The sequence below is a fragment of the Oncorhynchus masou genome, chromosome 24 (assembly GCF_036934945.1).
Source record: "Oncorhynchus masou masou isolate Uvic2021 chromosome 24, UVic_Omas_1.1, whole genome shotgun sequence".
NCBI lineage: Eukaryota > Metazoa > Chordata > Actinopteri > Salmoniformes > Salmonidae > Oncorhynchus > Oncorhynchus masou.
The window spans coordinates 4,628,256-4,651,735 of record NC_088235.1 but is presented as its reverse complement, the minus strand read 5'-3'; the positions used below and the strand labels follow the sequence as shown (position 1 = coordinate 4,651,735).

Below are 23,480 nucleotides of genomic sequence, written 5' to 3'. Positions count from 1 at the left end.
CAATCACTAACACTGACCACCTCTATAAGTGTGTGTGTAACCTAGCTGATAGATCACTAACACTGACCACCTCTATAAGTGTGTGTGTAACCTAACTGATCGATCACTAACACTGACCACCTCTATAAGTGTGTGTGTAACCGAGCCTTTAGATCACTGCTGCTATAAAGCAATGTAGTTGACTACTGATGACCTCTGGTGTTATGGCTCAGTCTCACAGTCAGTGTAAAATGGGACACTTTCGCATAAACGATCATGTTCACCAGCAGCAAGCAGCCAATAGACAATCAGCAACAATGTCCTCTAGGAAGGGGGAAACTTTGATGTTTATGATTATATTCTGTACACAGTCTAGTCCTGTCTCAGTGGACTGCAGGGGGGGTTCATTTCAACATACTCATTGTCCACAAAGATTATTGCAGTGTGCAGCCACTTTCTGCTAAACAACTTCCTGCTTGTTTATGTTACTGTATGTTATTTTGACCTGTTTGCAGTCCTGCCCTGTGGGAGAAATACATGATTTGAATTGAATAGTAGCACTCCTGTATTTAATTTGTGATGTGGTTCTATTTCCATCCTTCCATCCTCTCCTCTATCCATCCTCTCCTCTATCCATCCTCTCCTCTATCCATCCTCCCCTCTACCCATCCTCCCCTCTATCCATCCTCTCCTCTACCCATCCTCTCCTCTATCATCCTCCCCTCTTCCTTCCTTCCCTTCATCCATCCATCCTCTCCTCTACCCATCCTCTCCTCTATCCATCCTCTCCTCTACCCATCCTCTCCTCTACCCATCCTCTCCTCTACCTATCCTCTCCTCTACCCATCCTCTATCCATCCTCTCCTCTACCCATCCTCTATCCATCCTCTCCTCTACCCATCCTCTCCTCTACCCATCCTCCCCTCTACCCATCCTCTCCTCTACCCATCCTCTCCTCTATCCATCCTCTCCTCTACCCATCCTCTCCTCTACCCATCCTCTCCTCTACCCATCCTCCCCTCTACCCATCCTCTCCTCTACCCATCCTCTCCTCTATCCATCCTCTCCTCTATCCATCCTCTCCTCTACCCATCCTCACCTCTACCCATCCTCCCCTCTACCCATCCTCCCCTCTACCCATTCTCTCCTCTACCCATCCTCTCCTCTACCCATCCTCTCCTCTATCCATCCTCTCCTCTACCCATCCTCTCCTCTACCCATCCTCTCCTCTACCCATCCTCCCCTCTACCCATCCTCTCCTCTACCCATCCTCTCCTCTACCCATCCTCTCCTCTATCCATCCTCTCCTCTACCCATCCTCTCCTCTACCCATCCTCTCCTCTACCCATCCTCTCCTCTACCCATCTTCCCCTCTACCCATTCTCTCCTCTACCAATCCTCTCCTCTACCAATCCTCCACTCTACCCATCCTCTCCTCTACCCATCCTCTCCTCTACCCATCCTCTCCTCTACCTATCCTCTCCTCTACCCATCCTCTATCCATCCTCTCCTCTACCCATCCTCTCCTCTACCCATCCTCCCCTCTACCCATCCTCTCCTCTACCCATCCTCTCCTCTATCCATCCTCTCCTCTACCCATCCTCCCCTCTACCCATCCTCTCCTCTACCCATCCGCTCCTCTATCCATCCTCCCCTCTATCCATCCTCTCCTCTACCCATCCTCCCCTCTACCCATCCTCTCCTCTACCCATCCTCTCCTCTACCCATCCTCTCCTCTACCCATCCTCTCCTCTATCCATCCTCTCCTCTACCCAGCCTCTCCTCTACCCATCCTCTCCTCTATCCATCCTCTCCTCTACCCATCCTCTCCTCTATCCATCCTCTCCTCAATCCATCCTCTCTCCTATCCATCCTCTCCTCTAGCCATCCTCTACTCTATCCATCCTCTCCTCTACCCATCCTCTCCTCTATCCATCCCCTCCTCTATCCATCCTCCCCTCTTCCTTCCTTCCCTTCATCCATCCTGACATGTCAGAGCAGACTTACTGGCAGCTAGAGGCATACTGTATTACAGGCCGCATCTCAAATGGCACCCAATTCCCTATGTAGTGCACTACTTTTCACCAGGGCCCATATGCCTCTGGTTAATAGTAGTCCACTACATAGGGAATAGAGTGTGTACCACTCTCCTCTCCTGGCTCCACCATGACTCAGGATGGTAAGATTTACAGTAACCACTCTCCTCTTCTGGCTCCACTATGACTCAGGATGGTAAGATTTACAGTAACCACTCTCCTCTCCTGATTTACAGTAACCACTCTCCTCTCCTGGTTTACAGTAACCACTCTCCTTTCCTGGTTTACAGTAACCACTCTCCTTTCCTGGTTTACAGTAACCACTCTCCTCTCCTGGTTTACAGTAACCACTCTCCTCTCCTGGTTTACAGTAACCACTCTCCTTTCCTGGTTTACAGTAACCACTCTCCTCTCCTGGCTCCACTATGACTCAGGATGGTAAGATTTACAGTAACCACTCTCCTCTCCTGATTTACAGTAACCACTCTCCTCTCCTGGTTTACAGTAACCACTCTCCTCTCCTGGTTTACAGTAACCACTCTCCTCTCCTGGTTTACAGTAACCACTCTCCTCTCCTGGTTTACAGTAACCACTCTCCTCTCCTGGTTTACAGTAACCACTCTCCTCTCCTGGTTTACAGTAACCACTCTCCTCTCCTGGTTTACAGTAACCACTCTCCTCTCCTGGTTTACAGTAACCACTCTCCTCTCCTGGTTTACAGTAACCACTCTCCTCTCCTGGTTTACAGTAACCACTCTCCTCTCCTGGTTTACAGTAACCACTCTCCTCTCCTGGTTTACAGTAACCACTCTCCTCTCCTGGTTTACAGTAACCACTCTCCTCTCCTGGTTTACAGTAACCACTCTCCTCTCCTGGTTTACAGTAACCACTCTCCTCTCCTGGTTTACAGTAACCACTCTCCTCTCCTGGTTTACAGTAACCACTCTCCTCTCCTGGTTTACAGTCAGAGATGCTTATCTCATGGGCAAGCCTTGACTCCTTATTACATTTCCATGGGGAGACTGACAGGAAACCAGGTGGAGAGGAGATGAGGAGAGGAGAGAGAGGAGGAGGAGGAGAGGAAGAGGGAGAGAGAGGAGGAGAGGAAGAGGGAGAGAGAGGAGGAGAGGAAGAGGGAGAGAGAGGAGAGGAGGAGAGGGAGAGGGAGAGAGAGAAGGGAAGAGGTAGAGGGAGAGGGAGAGAGAGAAGGGAAGAGGTAGAGGTGGAGAGGAGGAGGAGTGGAGAAGGGGAGGAGAGGTGGAGTGGAGAAGGGGAGGAGAGGTGGAGTGGAGAAGGAGAGGAGGAGAATATGATTCAGATCAGACACAAAATGCTGACTGTAAATATCTAAGGTCAGTACCGTTATAGAGATCAGTGTAGCGAGACAGTATGAACAGCACTGCTTTCTATGGACTACTGAAGCATCTATATTACATTGGGTTGTGTTTGAGAGATTTGTTTATAGACAGATATTGTTATGCACATACAATGAATACCATTAATTCTACTGACCTGTGTTGTGCTGTCCTAATACACATGGTGCTGTGTTTATATGCTCTAATACACATGGTGCAGTGTTTCTATGCTCTAATACACATAGTGCTGTGTTTATATGCTCTAATACACATGGTGCTGTGTTTATATGCTCTATGCTCTACCACACGGTCAGCGGTACTAGTCTGTTCTCTCTGCTACCGTACGGTCAGCGGGTACCAGCGCACCAAGTCTAGAACCAACAGGACCCTAAACAGACTTTACCCCCAAGCTATTAAGACTGCTAGTTAGTTAGTAGTTAACTAGTTAAATAGTTAACCAAATAGCTACCCGGACAATCTGCATTGACCTTTTGTATTAACTAATTTGACTTTGCGTGATGTATTGTTGTCTCTACCTTCTTGACCTTTGTGCTGTGGTCTGTGCCCAATAATGTTTGTACCATGCTTTGTGCTGCTACCATGTTGTGTTCCTACCATGCTGTGTTGCTGCCATGTTGTGTTGTCATGTGTTGCTGCCATGTTGTGTTGTCATGTGTTGCTGCCATGCTGTCATGTGTTGCTGCCATGCTATGTTGTCATGTGTTGCTGCCATGCTATGTTGTCATGTGTTGCTGCCATGTTGTGTTGTCATGTGTTGCTGCCATGTTGTGTTGTCATGTGCTGCTGCCATGCTGTCATGTGTTGCTGCCATGCCATGCTGTCATGTGTTGCTGCCATGCTGTGTTGTCATGTGTTGCTGCCATGTTGTGTTGTCATGTGTTGCTGCCATGTTGTGTTGTCATGTGTTGCTGCCATGTTGTGTTGTCATGTGTTGCTGCCATGCTGTGTTGTCATGTGTTGCTGCCATGCTGTGTTGTCATGTGTTGCTGCCATGCTGTGTTGTTGTCTCAGGTCTCTCTTTATGTAGTGTTGTGGTGTCTCTCTTGTTGTGATGTGTGTTTTGTCCTATACTTTCTTGTCCCTGTCCCCGCAGGAGGTCTTTTGCCTTTTGGAAGGAGGAGGGAGGGTGAGGAGGGGGAGGGCGCCGGTAGCAGTTAGAATCCACTCATATCAAACACCTCCTGTGGAAGCTGACACTCACACACTCCACCCCCCCCCCCCCCCCACTCACACACTCACCCCCCCACACTCCACCCCCCACTCACACACTCCATCCCCCCACACTCACCCCCCCACACTCACACACTCCCCTCCACACACACACCCCCCCCCCCCCCCACACACACACAGTACTCTCACACTCCCCACTACACACACAGTACACTCCCCTCCCTCTTCTCACCCTGACAGACACAAGGCGGTGTTAAGCACCAGATCGTTTGTCACATCAATGCATTGCTTGACCTATGACACCAGGTGGTTAAATCTGTCTATATCCAGGTACCCCCTGTTAAATCTGTCTGTATCCAGGTACCCCCTGTTAAATCTGTCTCTATCCAGCTACCCCCTGTTAAACCTGTCTGTATCCAGCTACCCCCTGTTAAATCTGTCTATATCCAGCTACCCCCTGTTAAATCTGTCTATATCCAGCTACCTCCTGTTAAATCTGTCTGTATCCAGCTACCCCCTGTTAAATCTGTCTGTATCCAGCTACCCCCTGTTAAATCTGTCTATATCCAGGTACCCCCTGTTAAAGCTGTCTATATCCACGTACCCTCTGATAAAGTTGTCTTTTGCCAGGCACCCCCTGTAAAATCTGTCTATAGCCAGCTACCCCCTGTTAAATCTGCTCCTCACCTACACCACATTCAGAGGGGTGTGTGTGTCTGTGTGTGTGTGTGAGAGCAAGCGTGTGTGTATACCAAACTACATTAAGTCTTTAAATAAGAATTTGTTCTTAACTGACTTGCCTTGTTAAATAAAGGTTAAATAACAAAATAGAATGATGTATTGTGTTATATTATCTAGACACCATCTGGCTCTGTTTGGTTGTTGCTGTTGCAATCTTTAATTTTTGCAATATTTGAGTAGTCTCGGAAATCCTAGACCATGCTGGAACGTTGGTAACTCTGTGGGATGTAACCCGTCTGTCTAGGAACACTAATATTCGAGATGTGGAGGGCAAGAGACAGACAGAGAGAGAGACAGAGAGAGAGACAGAGAGAGAGACAGAGAGAGAGACAGAGAGAGAGACAGAGAGAGATACAGAGAGAGAGATACAGAGAGAGAGATACAGAGAGAGAGATACAGAGAGAGAGAGACACAGAGAGAGAGAGAGAGACAGAGAGAGAGAGACAGAGAGAGAGACAGAGAGAGAGAGAGAGAGAGACAGAGAGAGAGAGAGAGAGAGAGAGAGAGAGAGAGAGACAGAGAGAGAGACAGAGAGAGAGAGACAGAGAGCTATAATATCCAAAAACAAAATAGACCACAGGTGACACAACTACTGACTGGCTTTCGATTGAATATCAGTAAAAATACCTGTTTTCACTGAGCAGCTTACTAATGTGAAGGGGAACTCTGTCCTACTGCCTTTCCCCAACGGTCTGGATATGACGTCAGAACTCTGTCCTACTGCCTAACCCCAACGGTCTGGATATGACGTCAGAACTCTGTCCTACTGCCTAACCCCAACGGTCTGGATATGACGTCAGAACTCTGTCCTACTGCCTAACCCCAACGGTCTGGATATGACGTCAGAACTCTGTCCTACTGCCTAACCCCAACGGTCTGGATATGACGTCAGAACTCTGTCCTACTGCCTAACCCCAACGGTCTGGATATGACGTCAGAACTCTGTCCTACTGCCTAACCCCAACGGTCTGGATATGACGTCAGAACTCTGTCCTACTGCCTTTCCCCAACGGTCTGGATATGACGTCAGAACTCTGTCCTACTGCCTTTCCCCAACGGTCTGGATATGACGTCAGAACTCTGTCCTACTGCCTAACCCCAACGGTCTGGATATGACGTCAGATTACAACTGAAAACATACTGCTGCACAACAAACACAACAACAGATATTCATTTCCTGAGCCTGGGGGTGTGAGAGGGACATCGATTTCCTCAGGGGGGGGGGGGGGGAGGAAAGAGGGGAGGGAGGGTGTGTTTTTATGTCTACGTTCCAAATGGTACCCTATTCCCTATATAGTGCACTACTTTTGACCAGAGTACATAAGGGTCTGGTCAAAAGTAGTGCACTGTGTAGGAAATAGGGTGCCAAATGTCCCTTTTACATGCGAAGAGGATCCCTGGCTCAGCTGGCAGGGACAAGGCTAAAGGCTCTAATTAATGTGACACCGAGACAGAAGGAAAGGCCACTTGAAGGCATCCTCATTGCAAGCCTCCACCGAAGGCGTGTTATGATACAATTACACAGCGCCGAGGGCAGACTCTAGCCATATGGTAATATGGTACAAATCACATGCATGAAATTAAAGGTAATGTAAGACTCTATTTCTATCTGTTTGGGGGTATCATTTTATTTATTTTTTCATTGACAATGGTTTCACTATTGAAGTCATATCAAATATATTTTATGAAGCCCTTTTCACACCAGCAGTTCTCCCAAAGAGCTTTAGACACCCAGCCTAAACCCCCAAAGAGCTTTAGACACCCAGACTAAACCCCCAAAGAGCTTTAGACACCCAGCCTAAACCCCCAAAGAGCTTTACAGACACCCAGCCTAAACCTCTAAAGAGCATACAATGGACAGGCAGCAGCACAGTGGCTATCGTATGGCACTACCAACACTATGACTGTAGGCTATATTTGATTGACTGTATATGTAAAGGTTTTCGGGTAATGTTAGCATCAGTCATCAATCTACCGTCTGAAGGGAGTTTGTAACCTACTTACCTGTCCCTGTCTCTAACCCTCGACCCCATTCTCGTCCTCATTGGTCACTGAATCTAAAGGTAAACCAGAGGTAAATCACAATTATGGGAAAAATATATTCCCAGTGTTGGTTTTCATCGACCAATAAAATGGAACTTTGTTACAGTACAGGGGACATCATTTACTGTACTGCGAGCTGCGATTCAACCTATTTGATTTATGTGTCATTCGACCAATTCAGAGAGACCTCATGAATCATTCAGCAGTCCAGCGATGACACCGGAATGGGCCAATGGTAAGCCCCCGGGGGCGTTCCTTCCGTACGTAACGTAACGCGCCCTCCTCCAGGGTAGGAAAACATTACGGACGGTGAGTGTGGACCGTGTCAGGAAAAATAGCTTCTTGGAATTTTTTTTTACTCCAGGGTTGGAATACTTTTTTTGTGGTGGTGGGGGGATCTACATGATTTGTTACAAGCACAAATCCATGTATCTGTCGTCTTGGAATTGAGTTGTAGTAATCTTCACGGAGCTTGTCTTCTCACCTGGGAGGACGCCGAGTCCCGTCAGCTGGCGGTCGGGATAACTATTTCCGCCGTGTTGTTCGTGGTATGACGGCTAGCTGGGACCGCTGCAATGCTAGGTGGTAATGAGCCAGATCACTTTTTTAGCTGAAACAGTTTAAGTGGATATTAAAAGGTACGTAGCTTTCACACATGTTAGCTACTCCGTCTAGTCCTAGCAAGTAGGTGGATATGCTAACTTAATGTGCGGTAAACCAGCTCCAGTTTTAAGTTTCAGCTAGTGCTTGCTGCAAGCTAGCCGAGTAGCATGTTATGGCTAGCTTTGAAGGTTTTCACGTTCAAGTCCCATTGATTTAGCTGTTGTCTATCTGATTAGCTAGTTAGGTAGCTAAGATAACAAACTAACCGTAGCTAGATATCCATCATTGGCTGAAGCCTAGATTGAAACTAAGGTTAGTTAACGACACCTGGGACTCTCCAGTCTGCGTGGACCGATCCCAGGTTATCTATTCCTTTCCTTTTAGCTAGAGAATATACATTTCATTTCTATCTACTGTTCGCTACTTATCTACTAATATACATTTCATTTCTATCTACTGTTCGCTACTTATCTACTAATATACATTTAATTTCTATCTACTGTTCGCTACCTGGATATGTAACTCTCAGGTATTGTAACTCGAAACGTGACCGATAGTAATCACTGATTGAGTGACATGTGTTTGTAGCCAGTTGTAGCGGACACCGCCAGTGGTGCCAGGCTGTCACTTATTAGAGGTTTTTAATGGGACTCGGTGTTCTGGGAATCCGGTGACGCCGGGGAATAGCCCTGTAACGGTACCTCCGGTTGTTTTCTCTGCTGGCTAATCCAGATTTTATATGACACTTTTCGCTAGTTTTATATTTTTATTAGTCAAGAAGACTATTTTATCGACGGGCAATAGTCGTCATATGGATGATGTTTTGTTAGGTGACAATGGTGCTAGTCATCTGGACATTTTTTAAATATATTGTTTTGCAAGGATAATGCATGATGGGTCCAGTACAGTTACTGCTCTGGACCAGGTGCATCATGGGTCAGTACAGTTACTGCTCTGGACCAGGTGCATCATGGGTCAGTACAGTTACTGCTCTGGACCAGGTGCATCATGGGTCAGTACAGTTACTGCTCTGGACCAGGTGCATCATGGGTCAGTACAGTTACTGCTCTGGACCAGGTGCATCATGGGTCAGTACAGTTACTGCTCTGGACCAGGTGCATCATGGGTCAGTACAGTTACTGCTCTGGACCAGGTGCATCATGGGTCAGTACAGTTACTGCTCTGGACCAGGTGCATCATGGGTCAGTACAGTTACTGCTCTGGACCAGGTGCATCATGGGTCATTACAGTTACTGCTCTGGACCAGGTGCATCATGGGTCAGTACATGATTCATCATGATGATTAAACAAATCTAACGGTTTTCTAGCTAAATTGTAATACCGGTAGTTTAGTTTTAGGGTGTGGTGTATCCCAAGGAATGGCGAGTGGAATGGCCAAATGACGATCCGAGATCCACAAGCTATGATGACAGTCTTGTGTTTCAGTGGTTGTAGTCCAAATAGAGTAGTCTTGTCATAGCGGTCTAAGAACACGTATTATGCTGTGGATTTGCCCGTACCGTATGTATATCTTTTCACCTTTGTGTGTGTGTGTGTGTGTGTGGTGACATACAAGTCACAGGTACGACTGCAGAATTTGGGGTGTGTTCTTTGCAGCAGGCATCCCCCCCTCTGCTCTCCCTCCAACGCTGCTTGTAACTCTGTTCCTTTCTCCTATATAGGTTGTTTGAGACAAAGGATAAGGAATACCTGGTTTTTGTATGATTCTGGAACGGTATTCTTCACTACAGTTACCAGCATGCACAGCGGCAGATGTGACAGCCCCAGAGGCAGAGATTCCACAAGCCTTCAATGTGTTTGTTCTGGATGTTTTTGAAGGCATGTCTCCACCACCGCTGACTTTGGATTGTCCCCCATTTTCTATTTTTCGGATCAAATATTAACTATGTGTCGACGCAGCAGCTTGGCTTTGTTTTGGATACATTTAACACTTTGAAGTGAGTCGGACTGGGAAAATCGACAAAAAGGAAACGCCAGCACGGGGACAAGTCAAACATAAAGGATCCTTTCCCCTAAAGAAATATCATGGCATCTGTGTGGAAAAGATTACAACGTGTGGGGAAACATGCGTCCAAGTTTCAGTTCGTGGCTTCCTATCAGGAGTTGGTGGTGGAGTCCACCAAGAAATGGTGAGTTGGGACATTGACTACACACACACACCACACACACTACACACTACGCACCACACACTACACACTACGCACCACACACCACACACACCACACACTACACACCACACACTACGCACCACACACTACGCACCACACACTACACACTACGCACCACACACCACGCACCACGCACTACACACCACACACTACACACTACACACCACACACACTACGCACTACGCACCACACACCACACACTACACACTACACACCACACACACTACACACCACACACACTACACACCACACACACCACACACACCACACACACCACACACCACACACACCACACACACCACACACACCACACACTACACACACTACACACCACACACACACTACGCACTATACACCACACACACACTACGCACTATACACCACACACACTACACACCACACACTACGCACCACACACCACACACCACACACCACACACTACACACTATACACACACACACACACACACACACAGGAAAGGCTGGTAGTGAGTATTGTCGTGTTTAGGTAAGGAAATAGACAGTAGAGTTGGGACACAGCCTGCAGATGTGTTTCAGTAGTAGCGTGCCCTGAGTCACTGGCATTCTAACACGCCTGCGATCCGGGACAGATGTTAACGTGTTGGAGAATGGCATGACAAAAATGCCTGTCTTCGAGCGAGGAGAGGGGATGGGAGGAGAGGGGATGGGAGCTAATGTCAGAACAGTTATTGTGCTCTGAGGGGTGGGTTTGACTCTTCTCAAGAAAGCCTGTCTGAGGGGAGGGGGGTGTGTGACAGAGAGAGGTGTGTTTTCCCATGGCTGAAGTGTGATCAGTATTTAACACTCTGAATCAATGGGTGACAGAGCCACACTCACACTCTTTCTCAAATGGTCTCTCATCTATTCCTTGCGTCCGTCCTCGCCTCGCTCTAAAACATCCTCTTGCCTCTAAAACCTTGCCTCTCCTCTCTCTAAAACCTCCTCTCCTCGCCTCTCTCTGAAACCTCTCTCCTCTAAAACCTCCTCACGCCTCGCTCTAAAACCTCCTCTCTCCTCGTCTCGCTCTAAAACCTCCTCTCGCCTCTCTCTGGGTCCTGTGTGGCTCAGTCGATAGAGCATGGCGCTTACAACGCCAAGCGTCGTGGGTTCGATTCCCGCTGGGGCCACCTATATGCAAAAGTAGTGGCCCCAGCCGACTTGTAAGTCGCTTTGGACAAAAGCGTCTGCTAAATGGGATATATTATTATTATTATTATTAAAACCTCCTCGCTCTAAAACCTCCTCTCTCCTCGCATCGCTCTAAAACCTCCCCTCTCCTCGCTCTAAAACCTCCCCTCTCCTCGCCTCGCTCTAAAACCTCCCCTCTCCTCGCCTCGCTCTAAAACCTCCCCTCTCCTCGCCTCGCTCTAAAACCTCCCCTCTCCTCGCCTCGCTCTAAAACCTCCCCTCTCCTCGCCTCGCTCTAAAACCTCTCCCCGCCTCGCTCTAAAACCTCCCCTCTCCTCGCCTCGCTCTAAAACCTCCCCTCTCCTCGCCTCGCTCTAAAACCTCCCCTCTCCTCGCCTCGCTCTAAAACCTCCCCTCTCCTCGCCTCGCTCTAAAACCTCCTCTCTCCTATTTCTTGAACTGCGTTATTGGTTAAGGGCTTGTAAGTAAGCATTTCATGGTAAGGTCTACACCTGTTGTAATTGGCGCATGTGACATTTGTTTTGACATGCCTTCATCAGGGTCTTCTGTCAGGGTCTTCTGTAAAGTCCCTGAGTCAGCTTTCAGAGAAAGTCAATCCAGAAATCTGCTCTTCTGTTTACCACAGCATTTCCTGTCTCCAAAAGCCACAGCCTTCCTCTCAATTCAATGTAATGGCTTTATTAGCATGGGAAACATATGTTAACATTACCAAAGCAAGTGAAGTAGATAATAAACAATAAAAATTAACAATAAACATTACACTCACACGCTCTCTCCGTCTCTATCCCCCCCCTCTCTGTCTCTATCCCCCCCTCTCTCTCCGACTCTATCCCCCCCTCTCTCTCCGACTCTATCCCCCCCTCTCTCTCCGACTCTATCCCCCCCTCTCTCTCCGTCTCTATCCCCCTCTCTCTCCGTCTCTATCCCCCCCTCTCTCTCCGTCTCTATCCCCCCTCTCTCTCCGTCTCTATCCCCCCTCTCTCTCCGTTTCTACCCCCCCTCTCTCCGTTTCTACCCCCCTCTCTCTCCGTCTCTATCCCCCCCTCTCTCTCCGTCTCTATCCCCCCCTCTCTCCGTCTCTATCCCCCCCTCTCTCTCCGTCTCTATCCCCCCCCTCTCCCGTCTCTATCCCCCCCCACTCTCTCCGTCTCTATCCCCCCCACTCTCTCCGTCTCTATCCCCCCCTCTCTCTCCGTCTCTATCCCCCCACTCTCTCCGTCTCTATCCCCCCACTCTCTCCGTCTCTATCCCCCCACTCTCTCCGTCTCTATCCCCCCCACTCTCTCCGTCTCTATCTCTTGAACCGACAGAACAATCTGTCTAAATTAACGGACCGGACGTGAACCGGTCTGTCTAATGTAACGGACCCGACGTGACCCGGTCTGTCTAATGTAACGGACCCGACGTGACCCGGTCTGTCTAATGTAACGGACCCGACGTGACCCGGTCTGTCTAATGTAACGGACGTGACCCGGTCTGTCTAATGTACCGGACCGGACGCGACCCGGTCTGTCTAATGTACCGGACGTGACCCGGTCTGTCTAATGTAACGGACGTGACCCGGTCTGTCTAATGTAACGGACGTGACCCGGTCTGTCTAATGTACCGGACGTGACCCGGTCTGTCTAATGTACCGGACGTGACCCGGTCTGTCTAATGTACCGGACCGGACGCGACCCGGTCTGTCTAATGTACCGGACGTGACCCGGTCTGTCTAATGTACCGGACGTGACCCGGTCTGTCTAATGTAACGGACGTGACCCGGTCTGTCTAATGTAACGGACGTGACCCGGTCTGTCTAATGTAACGGACGTGACCCGGTCTGTCTAATGTACCGGACGTGACCCGGTCTGTCTAATGTACCGGACGTGACCCGGTCTGTCTAATGTACCGGACGGGACCCGGTCTGTCTAATGTACCGGACGGGACCCGGTCTGTCTAATGTACCGGACGGGACCCGGTCTGTCTAATGTACCGGACGGGACGTGACCCGGTCTGTCTAATGTACCGGACGGGACGTGACCCGGTCTGTCTAATGTACCGGACGGGACGTGACCCGGTCTGTCTAATGTACCGGACGGGACGTGACCCGGCCTGTCTAATGTACCGGACGGGACGTGACCCGGCCTGTCTAATGTACCGGACGGGACGGGACCCGGCCTGTCTAATGTACCGGACGTGACCCGGCCTGTCTAATGTCACGGACCGGACGTGACCCGGCCTGTCTAATGTCACGGACCGGACGTGACCCGGCCTGTCTAATGTCACGGACCGGACGTGACCCGGCCTGTCTAATGTCACGGACCGGACGTGACCCGGTCTGTCTAATGTCACGGACCGGACGTGACCCGGTCTGTCTAATGTCACGGACCGGACGTGACCCGGTCTGTCTAATGTCACGGACCGGACGTGACCCGGTCTGTCTAATGTCACGGACCGGACGTGACCCGGTCTGTCTAATGTAACGCACGTGACCCGGTCTGTCTAATGTAACGCACGTGACCCGGTCTGTCTAATGTAACGGACGTGACCCGGTCTGGCTAATGTAACGGACGTGACCCGGTCTGTCTAATGTAACGGACCGGACGTGACCCGGCCTGTCTAATGAAACGGACCGGACGTGACCCGGCCTGTCTAATGAAACGGACCGGACGTGACCCGGTCTGTCTAATGTAACGGACCAGATTGGGCTATAATAATAGATATAATAATTTAGTAATACAATATATATATATATATATAATCATTTAATTTTAAAATATATATATAATTATATAATATATATAATCATTTAATAATATAATATATAATAGCATATAATAATTTAATAATATATAATACCATATAATAATATATAATAGCATATATAATAACATATAATAATATATAATAATATATAATAATATATAATAGCATATAATATATAATAACATATAATAACATATACTAATATATAATAACATTTAATAATACATAATAACATATAATAATACATAATGACATATAATACCATATAATAATATATAATACCATATAATAATATATAATACCATATAATACCATATAATAACATGTAATAATATATAATAATATATAATAACATATAATACCATATAATAACATGTAATAATATATAATAACATGTAATAATATATAATAACATGTAATAATATAATAATATAACAACATATAATACCATATAATAACATATAATACCATATCATAATTTAATAATATATAATACCATATCATAATTTAATAATATATAATACCATATAATAATATATAATAGCATATATAATAATATATAATAACATATAATATATAATAATATATAATAGCATATAATATATAATAACATATAATAACATATACTAATATATAATAACATTTAATAATACATAATAACATATAATAATACATAATAACATATAATACCATATAATAATATATAATACCATATAATAATATATAATACCATATAATAATATATAATACCATATAATAATATATAATACCATATAATAATATATAATACCATATAATAATTATATAATACCATATAATACCATATAATAACATGTAATAATATATAATAACATGTAATAATATATAATAACATGTAATAATATAATAATATAACAACATATAATACCATATAATAACATATAATACCATATCATAATTTAATAATATATAATACCATATAATAATATATAATAACATGTAATAATATAATAATATATAATACCATATAATAATATATAATACCATATCATTATATATAATACCATATCATTTAATAATATATAATAACATAATATAATAATATATAATACCATATAATAATTTAATAATACATAATACCTTATAATAATATATAATACCATATAATAATTTAATAATACATAATACCTTATAATAATATATAATACCATATAATAATATAATAATATATAATACCATATAATAATATAATAATATATAATACCATATAATAATGTAATAATATATAATAACATATAATAATATATAATACCATATAATAATATACTACCATATAATAATATAATAATACCATATAATAATTTAATAATATATAATAATATAATAGCATATAATAATATAATAATACCATATAATAACATATAATAATATAATAATATATAATAACATATAATAATATGATCATATATATTAACATATAATAATTTAATCATATATAATACCATATAATAATATATAATAACATATAATTTAATAATATAATATATAATAACATATAATAATATAGGTCTCTTTACATCCTGCATCTGCAAGACAGCCGGTCTTGTTTTTGTCCTTTTCTCAGCCCTGGAATGAATCCCAAATGGCACCCTATTCCCTACCTAGTGCACTACTTTTGACCAGAGCTCTATGATGCGCAGCCCTGCTGACGAAGGAAATCAAATCACATGTTATTGTTCACATGCTTGGTGAACAACGGTTGTAGACTTACAGTGAAATCACATGTTATTGTTCCTGTTGGTAAACAACAGGTGTAGACTAACAGTGAAATCTAATGTTATTGTTCACATGCTTGGTAAACAACAACATAACCCTGACGGGTTATTTTACAACATTGCAGAGAGATAATAATAGAAAAGTCCTCTATACACTGGGTCCCTGGTTCTGTACACTGGGGTCCCTGGTTCTGTACACGGAGTGTCTGGTTCTATACACGGGGTGTCTGGTTCTATACACGGGGTCTCTGGTTCTGTACACTGGGGTGTCTGGTTCTATACACGGGGTCCCTGGTTCTGTACACTGGGGTGTCTGGTTCTATACACTGGGGTGTCTGGTTCTATACACGGGGTCCTTGGTTCTGTACACGGGGGTGTCTGGTTCTGTACACGGGGTGTCTGGTTCTGTACACGGGGGTGTCTGGTTCTGTACACGGGGTGTCTGGTTCTATACACTGGGGTGTCTGATTCTGTACACGGGGTGTCTGGTTCTGTACACGGGGGTGTCTGGTTCTGTACACGGGGTGTCTGGTTCTGTACACGGGGTGTCTGGTTCTGTACACGGGGGTGTCTGGTTCTGTACACGGGGTGTCTGGTTCTGTACACGGGGGTCTCTGGTTCTGTACACGGGGTGTCTGGTTCTGTACACGGGGTGTCTGGTTCTGTACACGGGGTGTCTGGTTCTGTACACGGGGTGTCTGGTTCTGTACACTGGGTCTCTGGTTCTGTACACTGGGGTGTCTGGTTCTGTACACGGGGGTGTCTGGTTCTGTACACGGGAGTCTCTGGTTCTGTACACGGGGGTGTCTGGTTCTGTACACGGGAGTCTCTGTACACGGAGTCTCTGTACACGGGAGTCTCTGGTTCTGTACACGTAGTGTCTGGTTCTATACACGGGGTGTCTGGTTCTGTACACGGGGTGTCTGGTTCTGTACACGGGGTGTCTGGTTCTGTACACGGGAGTCTCTGGTTCTGTACACGGGAGTCTCTGGTTCTGTACACGGGAGTCTCTGGTTCTGTACACGGTGGTGTCTGGTTCTGTACACGGGGTGTCTGGTTCTGTACACTGTGGTGTCTGGTTCTATACACGGGGTGTCTGGTTCTATACACGGGGTGTCTGGTTCTGTACACGGGAGTCTCTGGTTCTGTACACGGGAGTCTCTGGTTCTGTACACGGGAGTCTCTGGTTCTGTACACTGTGGTGTCTGGTTCTGTACACGGGGTGTCTGGTTCTGTACACTGTGGTGTCTGGTTCTATACACGGGGTGTCTGGTTCTATACACTGGGGTGTCTGGTTCTATACACGGGGTCCCTGGTTCTGTACACGGGGTGTCTGGTTCTGTACACGGGGTGTCTGGTTCTGTACACGGGGTGTCTGGTTCTGTACACGGGGTGTCTGGTTCTGTACACGGGGGTCTCTGGTTCTGTACACGGGGGTCTCTGTACATGGGGTTCTGTCTGATCGTCAACGCACAGTCTCTCAATCCCACTAACAGCTACCGGCTTTCTCTGTTTTACACCACACACACACACACACACACACACACACACACACACACACAGTCTCTGGAAGAGATTAGAGGGCTATGAGTGTTTGAGAAGTGAGTCTCCCACTGGACTCCTCTGCCACCTGTCAGTCTCTCTCTCACACAGGCAACCCGTCGGCTACGTCCTCCTTCACCAGGGAAATGCTTATCTTTACTGTGTGATTGTGGGGGTTGCAAGCTGTTTACTGCTGTGACATTGTGTCTGTCTTATGGCGAGCATGTGTTCCTAAGAGTCCTCTGTCTTTCAGCGTGGGAGACGTGGCTCGGGCTCGGCGGCCATCACATTTTGTCAGCCTGCGATTGTCAAGCAAATAACTGTCGGTCTCACAGTAATTGACCGTTTTAATGAACTGAAACACATTTATCATCTTCTGTCTTCCACACAGCCTACAAGCCACCGATACTGACCTTTTGGAACATCTATATTTAAAAAAAAAGTCTAACTTCATGTAATATAGCCTACACCTTCACCATAAATCCATTACTAATTTTAGACCGGTGGAAAGAAGCATGATATGAAGAAAGTGTAGTCTATTTCAGGAGAACAGAATAGCGGTCTCTGACTTGTCCTTATGTTCGGTCCTGATCTGGCTGTGTCATATGTCTGTGGGCGACACGAGTTCAGTTAGCAAGATTAGCTTAGAATTCAATGTCATTATTTTATAGTGTGAAGAATACATTTGAACAAAGCTGAATAAAATAGAAAGGATATTTTCTCCAATTGATTTGAGGGACACGTAGTTATTCTGTGTTGAGCAGTTAACAGAAAAACAGGTCGTCCTATCTGCTTCATTTACAGTTATTTATGACACTTTAGTTGTGATAGAAATATCGGGCTATATGTTTTGATTTGAATACATTCTAAGGCTGTATGATAAGACTTGAGAAAGTTTCATTAAAGTCACGAGCTCTGATTTGTTTGTTGTGCAGGCTGCACACACTTCATCAGTCTCTCATTCACAATTTGACAAGCACTTGATAATATTCTCACCAGGCCTTGAGTTTTCCCCAGCTGCATCCCCCTTGTTTGGCCGTAATTCCCCCTAAAATAATCCATGCCTCTTGCGGCCAAAGTGTCCGTTGTGCTCTCGGGCTGAATATAATAATGAATAATTCCCTTCTGCTGGCTGCCAGTCGCCGTGCTCCGAAGCATCTCACTCACATGGCTCTCTCAGATATCTCCATTTTTATTAGCCAATGCTGGTCACGTGACCGTGTCCTTCTCAAAGGCCTCTCAGCTCTGAGGTGGGCTGCAGGTGAAGACGGAACGCTACTGCAGATGTTAGAACTGTCCACGTGTTACTGTTCATCAGCCAATAAGATGAGTCGGCTTAACGACCAGCATTAGCACTGGACTCTGTCAATCTACTATCCCACATAGTACAAAAGTTGACCTATTCTACTGGTCAACTTGTCCTTCTGTGCGAGAAATAGATATTCCTAACATAGTCTGGGACAGTTGTGGGATGTGATAGAGCCCACATTAATATAACCACTCCCATTATTATTATTATTATTATTATTATTATTTTTTTTTTTTGAAGAATGAGGCTGATGCAACAGATCAGAACATTTTAGCTTAAACTGTTGATAAACTATTAGGGTATTGCTTCACATAAGCGCAGCAATGCGTACACCGCAGTAGGCTATAAGCACAGCAATGCGTACACCGCAGTAGGCTATAAGCACAGCAATGCGTACACCGCAGTAGGCTAGAAGCACAGCAATGCGTACACCGCAGTAGGCTATAAGCACAGCAATGTGTACACCGCAGTAGGCTAGAAGCACAGCAATGCGTACACGGCAGTAGGCTAGAAGCACAGCAATGTGTACACGGCAGTAGGCTATAAGCACAGCAATGCGTACACGGCAGTAGGCTAGAAGCACAGCAATGCGTACACGGCAGTAGGCTAGAAGCACAGCAATGTGTACACGGCAGTAGGCTAGAAGCACAGCAATGTGAAAACGGCAGTAGGCTAGAAGCACAGCAATGTGTACACGGCAGTAGGCTAGAAGCACAGCAATGCGTACACGGCAGTAGGCTAGAAGCACAGCAATGCGTACACGGCAGTAGGCTAGAAGCACAGCAATGTGTACACGGCAGTAGGCTAGAAGCACAGCAATGCGTACACGGCAGTAGGCTAGAAGCACAGCAATGCGTACACGGCAGTAGGCTAGAAGCACAGCAATGTGTACACGGCAGTAGTTATCATCCAATATGATGACGTAGTACCTGTCTTGACTGCATTAAATAGGGAGATGCTAGTTAAGCTAGCTAGCTAGGCTAATTATCATCCAATATGATGACGTAGTACCTGTCTTGACTGCCTCAAACAGGGAGAAGATAGTTAAGCTAGCTAGCTAGGCTAATTATCATCCAATATGATGACGGAGTAGCTGTCTTGACTGCATTAAACAGGGAGATGCTAGTTAAGCTAGCTAGCTTCACTGTGGCTGCAGGCACTTTCTCTTCCTACAAACAACAACTCCATTCAGAATATAATGTAGCCGCCTACCTGTTGGCTCTGGGTCGTTGTAGCCTGTCCTTCTCCTTTAACTTGTAATTCCATCTTCCATTGATTAGAGATCTCCTAACTTTTGTCACACGGAGGCTACTTGACTGTAGTCTATTGCCGCTTTGAGGACTTCTGATTGGTTAACAACAACAAGCTACAAGCGCCACTCTGTGTCTCTCTCCTCTCTCTGTGTCTCTCTCCTCTTTCTGTGTGTCTCTCTCTTCTCTCTGTGTCTCTCTCCTCTCTCTCTGTGTCTCTCCTCTTTCTCTGTGTCTTTCTCCTCTTTCTCTGTGTCTCTCTCCTCTTTCTGTGTGTCTCTCTCCTCTTTCTGTGTGTCTCTCTCCTCTTTCTCTGTGTGTGTCTCTCTCCTCTTTCTCTGTGTCTCTCTCCTCTTTCTCTCTGTGTCTCTGTCTCTCCTCTTTCTCTCTGTGTCTCTGTCTCTCCTCTTTCTCTCTGTGTCTCTGTCTCTCCTCTTTCTCTCTGTGTCTCTGTCTCTCCTCTTTCTCTCTGTGTCTCTGTCTCTCCTCTTTCTCTCTGTGTCTCTGTCTCTCCTCTTTCTCTCTGTGTCTCTCTCTCTCCTCTTTCTCTGTGTGTCTCTCTCTCTCCTCTTTCTCTCTGTGTCTCTGTTTCTCCTCTTTCTCTCTGTGTCTCTTTCTCCTCTTTCTCTCTGTGTCTCTGTCTCTCCTCTTTCTCTCTGTGTCTCTGTCTCTCCTCTTTCTCTCTGTGTCTCTGTCTCTCCTCTTTCTCTCTGTGTCTCTGTCTCTCCTCTTTCTCTCTGCGTCTCTGTCTCTCCTCTTTCTCTCTGCGTCTCTGTCTCTCCTCTTTCTCTCTGCGTCTCTGTCTCTCCTCTTTCTCTCTGCGTCTCTGTCTCTCCTCTTTCTCTCTGCGTCTCTGTCTCTCCTCTTTCTCTCTGCGTCTCTGTCTCTCCTCTTTCTCTCTGCGTCTCTGTCTCTCCTCTTTCTCTCTGTGTCTCTGTCTCTCCTCTTTCTCTCTGTGTCTCTGTCTCTCCTTTCTCTGTGTGTCTCTGTCTCTCCTCTTTCTCTCTGCGTCTCTGTCTCTCCTCTTTCTCTCTGCGTCTCTGTCTCTCCTCTTTCTCTCTGCGTCTCTGTCTCTCCTCTTTCTCTCTGCGTCTCTGTCTCTCCTCTTTCTCTCTGCGTCTCTGTCTCTCCTCTTTCTCTCTGTGTCTCTGTCTCTCCTCTTTCTCTCTGCGTCTCTGTCTCTCCTCTTTCTCTCTGTGTCTCTGTCTCTCCTCTTTCTCTGTGTGTCTCTGTCTCTCCTCTTTCTCTGTGTGTCTCTGTCTCTCCTTTCTCTCTGTGTCTCTGTCTCTCCTCTTTCTCTCTGTGTCTCTGTGTCTCCTCTTTCTCTGTGTGTCTCTGTCTCTCCTCTTTCTCTCTGTGTCTCTGTGTCTCCTCTCCTCTCTCTCTGGTAGTTGAGTGTCAGTAAGCTGCAGGCTGTTTTCTGAGTGTTTCTCGTACTCTGGCTGACCTGGAGGTTACATTATACTGACTCCACTGCACAGGAGGTTGGTGGCACTTTAAACGGGAGGACGAGCTGGTCGTAACGTCTTAATAACCACCCAAAGACTAGAAAGATAATCTATATAAGATACTCTATATAAGACACTCTATATAAGGCACTCTATATAAGGCACTCTATATAAGGCACTCTATATAAGGCACTCTATATAAGGCACTCTATATAAGGCACTCTATATAAGGCACTCTATATAAGGCACTCTATATAAGGCACTCTATATAAGGCACTCTATATAAGATACTATAAGACACTCTGTATAAGACACTCTGTATAAGACACTATATATATAAGACACTATATATATAAGACACTATATATATAAGACACTATATATATAAGACACTATATATATAAGACACTATATATATAAGACACTATATATATAAGATACTATAAGACACTATATATATAAGATACTATAAGACACTATATATAAGATACTATAAGACACTATATATAAGATACTATAAGACACTATATATAAGACACTATATATAAGACACTATATATAAGATACTATATATAAGATACTATAAGACACTATATGACACTATATATATATAAGACACTATATATATATATAAGACACTATATATATATATAAGACACTATATATATATAAGACACTATATATAAGACACTATATATATATATAAGACACTATATATATAAGACACTATATATAAGATACTATAAGACACTATATATAAGATACTATAAGACACTATATATAAGACACTATATATATAAGACACTATATATATAAGACACTATATATATAAGACACTATATATATAAGACACTATATATATAAGACACTATATATAAGACACTATAAGACACTTTATGATGCCTGGCTCCTTATTAGAGACTTTTATCTCCCTCACCAACTTCAATCATCAGCTATCTGAGCAACTCACCGATCGCTGCAGCTGTACATAGTCTATCGGTTAATAGCCCACCCAATTTTACCTACCTCACCCCCATACTTATTTACTTTTCTGCTCTTTTGTACACCAGTATCTCTACCTGTACATGACCATCTGATCATTTATCACTCCAGTGTTAATCTGCTAAATTGTAATTATTCGCCTACCTCCTCATGCCTTTTGCACACAATGTATATAGACTCTTTTTTTTTTCCTACTGTGTTATTGGCTTGTTTATTGTTTACTCCATGTGTAACTCTGTGTTGTTGTTTGTGATGCACTGCTTTGCTTTATCTTGGCCAGGTCGCAGTTGTAAATGAGAACTTGTTCTCAACTAGCCTACCTGGTTAAATAAAGGTTAAATAAAAAATCAAATTAATTCAGCCACTTATCTAACTTGCATGTTAAATCAAATACACGTCTGGTGCCCGGTGCACCTGTTCTGGGTCCTACGCTTCATGATCTACACTGAACCAAAATATCAACTGTTCTGGGTCCTACGCTTCATGATCTACACTGAACCAACATATCAACTGTTCTGGGGAACTATGCTTTATGATCTACACTGAACCAAAATATCAACTCAACAGTTTCAAAGATTTTACTGAGTTAAAGTTCATATGAGGAAATCAGTCAATGTAAATGGATTCATTTGGCTCAAATCTGTAGATTTCACATGACTGGAAATACAGATATGCATCAGATACACAGATACCTTTAAACAGAAAGGTTGGGGTGTGGATCAGAGAACCAGTCAGTATCTGGTGTGACCCCCATTTGCCTCATTTAGTGCGACACATCTCCGTCACAGAGAGTTGATCAGGCTGTTGATTGTGGCCTGTGGAATGTTGTTCCACTCCTCTTCAATGGCTGTGCGAAGTTGTTGGATATTGGCGGGAACAGGAACACGTCGATCCAGAGCATCCCAAACATGCTCAATGGTTGATATGTCTGGTGAGTATGCAGGCAATGGAAGAACTGGGACATTTTCAGCTTCCATGAATTGTGTCTAGATCCTTGTGACATGGGGCCGTGCATTATCATGCTGAAACATGAAGTGATGAATGACATGGGGCCGTGCATTATCATGCTGAAACATGAAGTGATGAATGGCACAACAAAGGACCTCAGAATCTCATCACGG

General features: G+C 44.9%; 1 protein-coding gene and 1 non-coding gene across 2 annotated transcripts in view; both read left to right on the top strand.

The window, feature by feature from the left end:
- The first annotated feature begins 7,632 nt into the window (after nucleotides 1–7,632).
- Nucleotides 7,633–23,480, top strand: part of LOC135513368 (EH domain-binding protein 1-like) — a 204,031-nt gene continuing 188,183 nt past the window's right edge. Inside the window, exons 1-2 of the mRNA XM_064936294.1 lie at nucleotides 7,633–7,983; nucleotides 9,631–10,098. Coding sequence (XP_064792366.1) covers nucleotides 9,995–10,098 — 104 coding nt within the window. The 5' untranslated portion in view covers nucleotides 7,633–7,983; nucleotides 9,631–9,994. The remainder of the gene's footprint in view (nucleotides 7,984–9,630; nucleotides 10,099–23,480) is intronic.
- On the top strand, nucleotides 11,209–11,284 carry trnav-uac (transfer RNA valine (anticodon UAC)). Its single transcript has one exon. It is a non-coding gene; the product is annotated as a tRNA-Val (tRNA).